The sequence below is a fragment of the Parathielavia appendiculata genome (assembly GCF_033297405.1).
Source record: "Parathielavia appendiculata strain CBS 731.68 unplaced genomic scaffold N657scaffold_8, whole genome shotgun sequence".
Classification (NCBI taxonomy): domain Eukaryota; kingdom Fungi; phylum Ascomycota; class Sordariomycetes; order Sordariales; family Chaetomiaceae; genus Parathielavia; species Parathielavia appendiculata.
Window position 1 is genome coordinate 949,093 of NW_026944227.1, and position 11,019 is coordinate 960,111.

An 11,019-nucleotide genomic window follows, 5' to 3' on the forward strand; every position below is an offset into this window, starting at 1 on the left:
GGTGGTAATGGCTCAGTTGGTGTAAGTAGGCTTGAAACTCTAAGCGCCATGAAACGGCCTAAGAACCTACCATGATCCTTCAAGCACAAATGACTCGGTTAAGCAGTACCAGGCACTTGCTACTGAGTCGATGACCTGACACCCCTTCCGCAAGTTATGCCCTTCTGGTGGCAGCCATGCAGCTCGTTGGTCGGCCGGAGCCCCAGCAAATAAGAGAACATGATTTCCCGAGTTCTGGCAGTTCGTGCTGTGATCATGCTCTTGACTCACCACGATCTTCCCATGTTTCGCTTGGCATGAATATGCGTGAATGCTAAGAAAAGCTTCAAGAAGGGAACCATACTGAAGAAGAGCCGGCGAGCCTGGCAAGCAGGGCCCTAAACAACTCTACAATTACAACTACACCCGAACTTGGTTGACATGCAACGAGATGGACTGTATGGTACCTCGTAGGTCTCGAACAACAGCATCAAAGCCATCATACCGTCCCAACCAACACTTCTGATGATAGCTCCCAGTTCGCCCAGTGATGTGGTGTCGGCAAATTGGCCATTTTTGTTCCGAGCGTTAATCTCGGTATCGGAGAAACCTTGGTAAGGGGCCGATCCGGTCATGAGTTCGTAAATAACGGATCCGAACGCGAAGATGTCCCGCTGTGTTGACAAGGGCGAGCCAGAACACTCGTGGCTTGGTGTGACGGCGACGAGCAGTCCTGAGCCATCTATTGACGATCCAGCAAAATCACCGAGCTTTATATCCAATTTCTGATCCGGGAATATGTTCTGGCATGTTAGGTCGCCGTGAATAACTCCGGCCGAGTGGATGAAACCGGCAGCCTCGGAAATTTGAGTAGTCCATCGTAAACGCTGCCCGGAGCTGATGGCTGCTCTTTCTCGTTGGTTGCAAAGGGTGCGTATGCCATCATTCGATGCATACTCCAGCCGGATACCAGATTCCACCGTTCCGTGATACCGGAGGACTCGGCGATGGCCGCCCCGTTGAGCCAACCGCTCATAAACCTCGCGTTCTCGGGACGCGAGAGGGTCGTCATCGTCCCCGAGATGGGTCTTTATGACAGTCTGGGAATCTTCATCATGCAAGACGAGGCCCGTTGAACCCCAGGCTAAGACATCTTTCATGCAAAACCCGGGAGGATACTTGATCTCGTCGACAGAGTCTGCCCCTAGGCGAGTACGGGATGGTTCATCAGCGGACTCAGCGCCTGCTATTTGCAGATGGTACGACGGCCATGGAACGTTGGACAGATGATGCAGGCGCCGACCTGAGAACTACTGAGCCACTCGAGCTTTCAGATAGGTGATTGTTGACATTCATCCAGGTGAAACTCCCAACTCTAAGCATAACAACATTCAAGCATTGTCAACGTGAAAACAAGGATAAGTGGCTGGATACTCAGATTCCCACCTGAGGTTTCTGGCGAACAACGTCGGGAGTAACCCTGACGCGGGCAGAAAAAACGTTTACAGACAATGGACAGTCACCGTGTATGGCGCCGACGTGGGTTTAGAAGTTTAGACGATCGTTTTACTTGCAAAGGGGCATGGTCGGATTGTTCAGGCCGACCGCCCGAAGTCCTGCTGGGGCTCGCAATTACCGGGTCGAAAATAATTGATCCGTGAATCAGGAGTATATGGGAGAGTTCAGCACTCTCGAGACTGCCCGAGTTCCTAATATTTCTTATCGAGACAAGAAGGCGTTGGGAATGTATTGTATGTTTGTCCCGGTAGCTAGATTCCAGATCTTTTCTAATCGTTGCATCCCAAACGCAATGTGCTGAAATCTGACTTAGTGTTCCAAGTTGTTGGGTGAAAGGTAACGAGCTCTTGCGTCATTGTAACTTTCAGTTGTCACCTTGCAACGACACTCGTCAGTACGGATTACAGGCAACCCTACCTTGCAACCATTCATGGATACATTCGGCATCAGCCAAATACAGGAGTTCTTTCTAGGTTAACACATTGTCGGAATCGTTGTTGTTTTGGGCGAAACAAAAAGAAGATCGGAGTTGTCTTGGGCTCCCTCTGGACTGTCACATGCATTTGGGCGCCAATCGTTGGTTGTCAGTCGCAACCGAAAGGTCCGAAATTTTCAAAGCCCATCCCACGCGCGACAGCCCGGCATATCCGTCGGCCAACCCCATCCTTTTTTTTCTTGCATCGCCGTCAAAAACACAGCATCTGCCAACGGCGCAGCTTCCGGCCGCCCTCCTAGACAATCGATTCAGCCATGCGGCGGAGTTCAAACACTCCACCGCACCCTCTTCAGCACCCTGGATCCTGTCGACCAAAGGATATCGACCTTTGTCCAATACCACCGCTCCGTATTTAACACCTTAACCTGCTCCTTCTCTGGGGCGCGCGATTCAAGACGAGACAAGCACGACTCCTCGAGAGCCTTCTGGCCTCTGCGCTTCTCCGACTTCCCGCGGGTCCTAGCAGGCGTCATCACTCTCCCCGCACTACCACCATTCCCCTACAACATGTCCACGCGCGGGATACGAAACATTCCGGCGACGCCGAGGGTCATTTCCCCGAGTCCGACACCGTCCGAACAAGGCGCGAGCGGTCAAGAATCATCATTATATAATGGCCCAACAACACGCTCAGCTGCGCGAAGGCGACTGGGAGCTACCCCGCAACCAGCGCCGGAGGAACTCGACGAAGACGAGCAAAGGGCCAGGAGCCGAAGCCGCAGCCCAATCGACCAACGAACCTTGCGCAAGCTAACATCCCGAAAATCCTCATCCACCGCCAACACCGCAAATAGCCTCAGACCCTCAGGCGCGGAGCCAAGCAACGGCCACATGCCCTCTTCCAAACCTGACGATCACCTCTTCCCGCCCACCCCCGCTTCAACCGGAGGCGGCTGGTCTTGGCGCGACTTCAGCCGCAGCCCGAGCCCGCTTGGACTAATTCCCATTCATCGGCACTGGCGCACCTTCGTGCACAAGCACGAGGTGCCGCGCAAGGCGCTGCACGTGTCGATCGGCTTCTTCGTCATCTGGCTGTACCTGTCCGGCACCCAGACCCATGCCGTGTGCCCCTACCTCATGGGCGCGCTGATCCCCATCGCGGCCGTCGACGTCCTGCGGCATCACTGGGCGCCGTTCAACCGACTCTATGTGAAAGTGCTGGGCGCGCTGATGCGTGAGAGTGAGTTTGCGGGGTATAATGGGGTGATTTTCTACCTGCTGGGTGCCTGGGCCGTGCTGTATTTCTTTCCGAAGGATGTCGGAGTCATGGGAACGCTGTTGCTGAGCTGGTGCGATACGGCGGCAAGCACGTTTGGGCGGTTGTATGGACGGTATACGCCGCGCATTCGCCGGGGCAAATCGCTGGCCGGGTCACTGGCGGCGTTTGTTGTCGGCGTGGGCACGTCGGTGTTCTTTTGGGGATGGTTGGCGCCGACCAAGGGGCCGCTTCCTGGGGATGAGAACTTCATGTTTACTGGCGCGCTGAGCCTGCCGCGAATGGTGGCGGATGCGGTGGGGCTGGAGCCGGCCAAAGCGACGATAACGGGCGGGCTGGCTCTGGGCGTGATGGGCGTATGGTCTGGGTTGGTGGCGGCGGCCAGCGAGGTGGTGGATGTTTTTGGGTGGGATGACAACCTGACGATACCCGTTCTGAGCGGTTTGGGAATCTGGGGATTCCTGAAGGTCTTTGGGTAAGGGTGTGAGGTGCATATAAAATGACGGAAAATGAGCTGAGCTGGTTGTCGTCACAGCCGGCATGGCTGGATGTGTATGCTTATCACGGTGCATGGTTGGCGTTGGAATAAGAGCGAAGACTGGGCTTGGGCACGCTGTGACGGCACGGACTTCATGTTCCTAGAGGCTACCTACCTAACTTATCATCTCAAAATCTTATTGCTCTCCCTTCAGTTTGGTTTTGAGTCGGCAGGTCTTTGGCTCAAATGAAATCCTGCGTTTGTGCGTATTGGTTCAGTCTGCTTATTATGGCGTCAAGGCATACCGAGGTCCTTGGGCTCAGACGACTCCTGGGCGTACGCTGGTTATGCAACTGCCACGCGAGTAGAGATGTCTTGCATCTGTTCTACGTCTGGCCTGGGAGGGACTCCTTAGACGCGGGGACACGGGGACCTCGCAAAAAGGGAAAGAAGCCATTCAACAGGGGTAAAAAGACCGAAAAAAAAGCGGGGTGATACTCATCACGCTCCGTCTTCGCTCCTTCCCGATGTTTTGTGCCACGGGGGTCAACAGCGGGAGAATTTGCTGGCTTGGCTCGCAGCTTTTCCGATTCCGACACGGCAATTCGACGATTCTCTTTGTACGACGAACCGTTCCTCTCACCATATCAAGCAAGCCTTGATTCGCAGAGCAACGTGCCACCGAAGCACTAGCCGCATTATTCGCACGAACACCTGCCCTTTGCACAGATTACACAAACCGAGATGCCCGAAATGCCGGAATCGTCCGTGTTTAATGTCGTCGATTGCTGAAGATAAAAACTCCATACAACAGTCCAAGGGACAGGTCTCACAGCCCGGAAGGGTCGTGTCCTAGGTGAGTCTGTGAGAGTATCCAATTTGGCTCTTTGTCCCAGCAAACGCAGAGCCTCCGCCACGCTGAGGTGCGTGGGCATGGCCATTTCTGTGTAGGTTCATGTACGGTTTCCGTGCTGGACCTGTCAGAGAGCACTATGGAAACCCGGCTGTGGCTCCTCTGCCCTATAGCATCGTGCCCAGTCATCGGTCGGCAGCACAGTTCTGGTTTGACTGCATCTGCTAATTCCACTCGAGCCCTCATGTTACATTTCGCCGTACCCACACATGGTTTCTCCCCGTTCCTTCTCGAAGCCGGCGAGCTACAGAGCAATCAGCCACCATGGAAGACGGAGAACATGCAGGCTCAACCCCCAACAACCTGCAGGAGGGCTTGATGCGTTGTCTGTCGCTGATCCGAGCCTGCATTTCGTCCCGTTGCTCATCCTCGGAGCCCTTGCTCTCCGAGTTGCCGACCTATTTACCACTTCACTTCTTCTGCCTGGAGCCAGAACCCTTAGTCAGTCTGCCTCTCCCGCATGCTAGTTGCCGTCCAGTCTCAGTCCCCCTTGTGCTGGCAGCTCCGACGCAATTCTCGCTGCCGCAAGTTTGGGGCCGTTAGCGAGCGCGAAGCCGGGGCACATGCGAGATCTTAGACGAACCAACATTAGCTCCCATCCTGGCGGGCCTTGGGTGTCCGAGTCTACCCACCAATGGTTCAATGACGGCTGTCTGATGGGGTCCTTGGGGATCTTGTTGGGCGGACGAACGCCGGCCTCTTCTCCTTCGCATGGCCCGCAAGTCATGCTCCTTCCCCGCCCTTGCCGGCGATTGATACATGGCTACCCGGAACCAAGGTTATCCGCGTGCTAGCCTGTTGGTGATCAATGTGTTGCTAGACGGACTGGCTTCGAGGCCGCTCAGCCAGCTCAAGCGTCTCAATCCGTCATCCTTCATTGCTCAAGGTACGGAGCTTTTCGAGGGCCGGCAAGCAGCTTGGATGAAGTAGCCCTGGCAAGGTTATTGTCGGGGCAGGCTTCTGGCAAACAGGCGCAATTTCAAACCGGCACCCGGGAACGACTCTACACGGCGCACTCAGCCAGATGTCTCAGACTTTACAACCGTCCACCACCTCCACGTCTTAGGCGGCCCCCTCTCAATGGTACATGACACGGGCACGGTTCCACAGCCTACTTTACGCAACTTGCCTTACTTAGACGGTCAAGGTGCCTCTGTCTCCTCCCGGAGGTCGGAGGTAAAGCATGTGTAATCCTCGGTACGGTGCCGGCGTCTTCAGCAACGGGAGCCGCTCATGTCCCAAGACTTTCGGCACCCTCATGCGGCAGGGCCGAACAAGAGCCACAGAGTTTTGAACATGCATATTCTGGGTATGAGCCGCCAACAGCCGGCGCCGAGGCAGGCTCTGGGACATGCAGAGGAGGCAAGAAGTCACTCGACATCTTGTCTGCGGGCCATCAACCAAAACGCCCCACAGACTCAGACCGTGGATACATTTGGCTCTCCAAGGCCTCATCAGGGGCCCTAGCCTACCTGCCACCATTTCCACCGAGTAAGTGCTTGACCACTTGATTTCTTCCCCTCTATCGAATCGACCCATTAGTTTCTCTTGCGAATCAAGCCATAGCAACTAAAATCCTGTATCCCTCGTTCTCTGGAGGCGAGTGCAGTCTGGGAAGAAAGCACAGGCCAGCTAAGGGTGCCGGCAGAGCTGTCCGGTCCGGTGTAAGACCCCTCTCCGAAAAAATAATCCCACCTGCAGCTCTTTTGGACAACACATCTCATTGCCCGACCTGATGCATCTCTGCCTAACCCGACCTTGCAACGCTGTTTGACGTCGCCATTTTCCCTGCCGAACCAACGAGACGTCAGCTCTGGGAAACCGGATCCCACGCTGGTTTTCCACTTCTCCTTGGCGTCATGACGGCACACCTGTTCCTCGTTGTTGTTCCGTTCGCTGTCTCTTCCTGCTTCGTGGGTGGTCGATCCTATCACTGGAAATCTGTCTTGGGAGCACTTCGTCTATCTCTCGTCTTCTCCGTTGTCCCTGTCCGTCGTTCGTCTCATGCACTCCTGTCCACCGTTTCGACCCACCTCCCCAGCCTATCCGCACCCCATGACCGCCCGATCCCTCGATGAGCCGAACGGTGGTCCCCAGTCATCGTCGGCGAATTCAGCCTGTCGCACGCGGCGCCAGGCCTCCATCTCGCCATGTCGGCCTAGTCTCCGGCAAGGGCAGCCCTGTTCATTGCTACGGCATGTCCCCTCGCTTCCATCTCTCGCCTGACCCGTATTGCTGCGTTCACCCCCTCCACAGGCCCTCTCTTCCGGATCTTGGCCATTGAGCCTCCAGGTCTAAGTCCCGCACGGCGGCCCCCTCGCCCCTTGTTGGCCATGCTCCTCCTTGGGCCCGAGGGCCTAGAACTAAGGAGCAAACTGGAGTTCCTCGACGGGTACAGGATTGACGTCCCGTTTTGCCCTCATGAGGCCGGCTCCACCAGTACAAACGGTGATAGTTGCCCCCGGTATGCAATCCCGTTTTGCTCACTCCTCCCTGTGAGCAATCGAAACTCATCATCAAGCCAATCCGGGATTTCCTCCTCGGCCGACTGCTCAGGGATCACACATTGACCATGCCATCCTTCCTTCTGGTTGGCCTGTTGGCGTTGAGGGCGGGCTGGCCAGAGGTGTGTCTCCATGAAGACCAGACAATCACCGTCACCATCACCCTCATCACGAACGACTTCTCTCTGGTCTCGAGCGGGGTCTACGAGATACTTGACGAATAAGGTCATCGGTATTTATCCTACTCGGACTCGTGATGGCGACGTGCCGTGAGCCGAGGGGCTCTGGAGAAAGGTATAAAAAGGGTCATCTTTGACCGGTTTGACCTAGGTTCACCTTTCTCCTTTCTCCTTTCTCTTCACTCTTTCCCTGCTCCGCAAGATCTACCCTCAAGCACAAGATACACCTTCCCAGTTTGAGCACTAGTTGGAGGGTCCTAGGTGACACCGTTTCCAACAAACAAACACTCGCCCTTGGAGAGCCTGCACCGGCCACAGGTCTCGTCATACCCACTTCACTTCACAAAGGCTGTTTGCGCTCCACCCACATTTCACCATGCCTTCTTCCTACTCTACTCAATACTACGCCACCGGCGCCCTCCCCATTCCTCCCCCCAGCAAAGTGCCCTACCCGAGTCCAAGCTATTACGCCACCGGCGACAGCACCTACTCGGTCTCGCCGCCAGAGGATCTGGATGCCTCGGTCAGCTCGGCATCGGGCTATGGCAACAGCTACTCGGTAGCCGCCAGCAGTTACGCCAGCAGCAGCCAAGGAGAGTACGACAGTGCCGGCTCCGCGAGCGGCGTCGACCTCAACGAGTATATGCAGGAGCGCTTTGCGGCGACGTTCGACCCCCTTGCGCTGGATAAATGCACTGCCAAACAGGCTCAGACGTGAGTTCCGCCTCCCTCAGCTCGTACGACTTCCTGGCGATTTGAGCGGCGAGCAGACAAACAGCAGTTTATCTGCGAGTCGCAAACGGAATTTAGAGCTTTCAGCTGACGCGGAACGCAAATGAATAGATCTGGACATTTGAACGCCAAGCATCGGGAGCTGCTTGAGTTGCAGGCAAAGGCGCAAGCGCGCCTGGCAAAGACTCGCGCGCGGTTTGCGCAGGGAATGGAGGATGCGCGCGAGGTGCGAAATGACCTCGAGTGGACGCAGAAGAAAGTCGCGTAAGTTGAAATATGTCCCAAAGGCATGGATTGAACTGCTCGCGGTTTGCAAATTGGACAGTGCTGCGACGGGACCTCTGAAACTCAGTGCTTTGGAAGTAGAGCTGACGACGGAAACCTTCAGATCTTTGAAAGCAAAGGCGTCAAAAAAGCACTCCAAGGAGTACGCCAAGGCACGGGCGAGGTACCCGTCCCCGGACATGTACTAACTTCTCGTCGTCCTCATTTTTCCTAGCCTGGCGTTTCTGGCGTTTCTGGCGTTTCTGAACGGCCATTTCTTTTTTTTTACCAAGCAAGCTAGATCTCGCAGATGCGCATCTGCGAGATCAATTATAACCATTCTCGTTTTCATTATCACCAAATCGAACGGAGCGGGTGTGCGAAGCCTGGGAAGGGGGCAGAGCCTTGCGAGAGAGCGGACGTTGAGTGAAACACGAGGCTGGGATGCCCGGCGAATTCAGCCGCGCAGCACACGCCCCCCTTCCCTTTCGCCGCCTCGCAGCTCTACCGTTCTGTTACGGCGGGCGGACAGCGCAGCAAACGAACAGGTTGGGTGGATGTGTGTGTGTGTGTGCGTATGTGCGCCGGGTGACCTGCGTTTCGAGATTTCGCGCCCCTCCCCCCTCTGCCCACCCCCTTCACTACTGCACGCTTGTCTCGCGACGGGGCGACCCGCGCGCTCCACACCTCCACTACACTCTACTGCAGATTTCTCTGGGCGCGGCTGGTTTCAGGACGACGTTATGACTTATGATTGGACAGGGAAACGGGACCAGGGCGGTTTTCTGTTTCTGGAACAGTGACGGACGGAGCGGGCGGCAGCGTTTTACCTTGTTTTGCTGTTTTTGGGAGGGGAAGGTGTCGAAAAGTACTGGTACATACAGCCCAGCGCAGTTTTTACCCACTCTTCTTGACGCACGCCGGGAGCAGGGTTTCCCCTCCGTTCAGGCAGGCGGGAAGATCGGGCGGGTGATGATGGCCTGCAGGCGGATGGCTGCTTTACGGGTGAGCTAGCGCATTCCGGCTGTTGGGAGGGAGTGGAGAGCGGAGAGTGGGCCGGTGGCTTGTCTTCCCCGGGATTCTTATGGCGCTCTCTTCCTGCCTGTGCATTGCTTGGGAGCACAGAACCGAGCTTTGGAGGGGGCCCCGGTCGGTTCGGCGTTGGAGATGGATGGGGCTCAGCCACGTGAGGGAGGTCAGGCTGACGGTGACAGGGAGGGAGCGCAGCCGTTTCCCTTTTCGGGTACAAGGCGGCTTACTGCTCTGACGGGAAGGGGTGGGCGGATCTCTGCGGTTTAGAAGGGTCAGGTGGATTTCACTGTGTCTCGCTGCTTGCCAGGCGTCTTGTCTTTGTGTTGGTCTTTAGGTAGTTTGTACTCTGTCATATGAGCCGAAAACGGTTAAGCCTTGTTCGTTCTTGGTCTCGCTCTATGTGGAGAGTGTGATCACTCCTCGTGATTCTAGTCTCAAGCCTGCTGAGCACAGTGTCCCTCATCCACCTCGCGCTGAGTCTGCTCTTCAGCGGCACTGTAGCCCCCTCCTCCATCTAGGCCCCGTCATATGACGTGGTTGTGCCGGACCTGTTTGGCCCTGCCAGAATCCGTGGCTGATGACTTGACCTGAACTCCCTGAACGTGTCACGTGAGAACACCGTTGTTCACCTCTTTGCCGTCCCCATTCCCATTATCAATCTCTCGAAACAAACTGTTCATACCATTTTGGCCAGCATCAACAACACGTACATGACCGACAACGTTGCATAACCATCTCCTTCATTCGTTCAGCCAGCAGTTGTAGAGACTGCTTCATCCCCACCCACATTCCAGCCCTCATCCTTACCCACATTATCTTCCCCAACTCCTTTCCTAACTGCACTTCCACCACCACATTTATCGGCCACGCCGGCGCCAGGAGCAGTACCACCAGCAGTGGCGGCCGCGGCCGCGGCCGCGGTATCCCAGTACCTCGGCACCCAGCTGCCCACGGGTGCCAGCCCCTTATACTTCTCCATGCCCTCCCAAGGATTCTCGTTGCTGCTTGAGTCGTAGTAGTCGACGTACCAGAGCGGGTTATGGCCTCCTCCTTGCGCTTGCCTGCCGCCGCCTCTGGCGCCCCCGCGGCCTCCGCGGTTGGAGGTCATGGTTGTCCAGGCTGTGGTGTTTAACCTTTCGGGTAGGGAACGGGACTGGGATTGGAATTGAGATTGGGGTAGGGACTGGGACGGGGTGCTTCGCCCACTTTCGTTGGCTGCCCTTGTGGTTTCTGCCGCCGCTGGTTGAGGCTGGGCCGGGATGGGCGGCGCGCCTGTGTTGAGGTCGGCTTTGGTGTCTAGCTCGAAGTCATCTTCGTCATCAGTGTAGGTGATCTCGTCTGTGGTGGAGGGTTGGGGGTTAGGCTGGACCCGGTGGGGTGTGTGAGTCGTTGCCTGCTGGCCCGGGATGTCGGATTGGTGGTCGAGGCGACGCTTCTTGGATGGGCGGGACAGGTGATGATCATCATCATCATCTTTACGTTCTTCTTTCGTGGGTTTGGTGCCACCGAAACTGGTAAAACCCATGGTTGCGGCCATGGTGGCATCCTCGGCAAGTTCGTAATCGTTGTGGTCGTTGTGCAAGTCCTCCTCCGAGAGGTCGAGTTCATCTGGGTTTGAGTGGTCCATGGTGGAATCTTGGTTTGGATATGGGAGTCTAGTTGAAGTGGTTTGCAATGGATAAGATTGGAAGGTGAGTCGATGGGGGTC

The 11,019-nt window shown here is 56.1% G+C and overlaps 5 protein-coding genes across 5 annotated transcripts; 2 read left to right on the top strand and 3 right to left on the bottom strand.

Annotated features, from left to right (window-relative positions):
• Positions 1-55: 55 nt before the first annotated feature.
• Positions 56-1,853, bottom strand: N657DRAFT_664681 (kinase-like protein; the record flags this gene model as incomplete). The annotated part of the gene is made up of 3 exons (XM_062795250.1): positions 56-435; positions 498-1,163; positions 1,839-1,853. 3 exons carry the CDS (start codon positions 1,851-1,853, stop codon positions 400-402), a joined length of 717 nt encoding a protein of 238 aa, XP_062646631.1. The 3' UTR covers positions 56-399.
• A 647-nt stretch (positions 1,854-2,500) lies between these two features.
• N657DRAFT_681817 (uncharacterized protein) lies at positions 2,501-3,688 on the top strand (the record flags this gene model as incomplete). The annotated part of the gene is made up of 1 exon (XM_062796429.1): positions 2,501-3,688. One exon carries the CDS (start codon positions 2,501-2,503, stop codon positions 3,686-3,688), a length of 1,188 nt encoding a protein of 395 aa, XP_062646632.1.
• Positions 3,689-5,530: 1,842 nt separating this feature from the next.
• N657DRAFT_482721 (uncharacterized protein) lies at positions 5,531-6,499 on the bottom strand. The gene is made up of 2 exons (XM_062787582.1): positions 6,184-6,499; positions 5,531-6,091 (listed from the first exon to the last, which is right to left on the bottom strand). Exons 1-2 carry the CDS (start codon positions 6,322-6,324, stop codon positions 5,735-5,737), a joined length of 498 nt encoding a protein of 165 aa, XP_062646633.1. The 5' UTR covers positions 6,325-6,499; the 3' UTR covers positions 5,531-5,734.
• A 1,160-nt stretch (positions 6,500-7,659) lies between these two features.
• N657DRAFT_656924 (uncharacterized protein) lies at positions 7,660-8,488 on the top strand (the record flags this gene model as incomplete). The annotated part of the gene is made up of 3 exons (XM_062794753.1): positions 7,660-7,997; positions 8,127-8,279; positions 8,404-8,488. The coding sequence occupies 3 exons, from the start codon at positions 7,660-7,662 to the stop codon at positions 8,486-8,488; spliced, it is 576 nt and encodes a 191-aa protein (XP_062646634.1).
• A 735-nt stretch (positions 8,489-9,223) lies between these two features.
• On the bottom strand, positions 9,224-10,938 carry N657DRAFT_681819 (uncharacterized protein; the record flags this gene model as incomplete). Its single annotated transcript, XM_062796430.1, has 2 exons — positions 9,224-9,273; positions 10,119-10,938. 2 exons carry the CDS (start codon positions 10,936-10,938, stop codon positions 9,224-9,226), a joined length of 870 nt encoding a protein of 289 aa, XP_062646635.1.
• Positions 10,939-11,019: the final 81 nt, after the last annotated feature.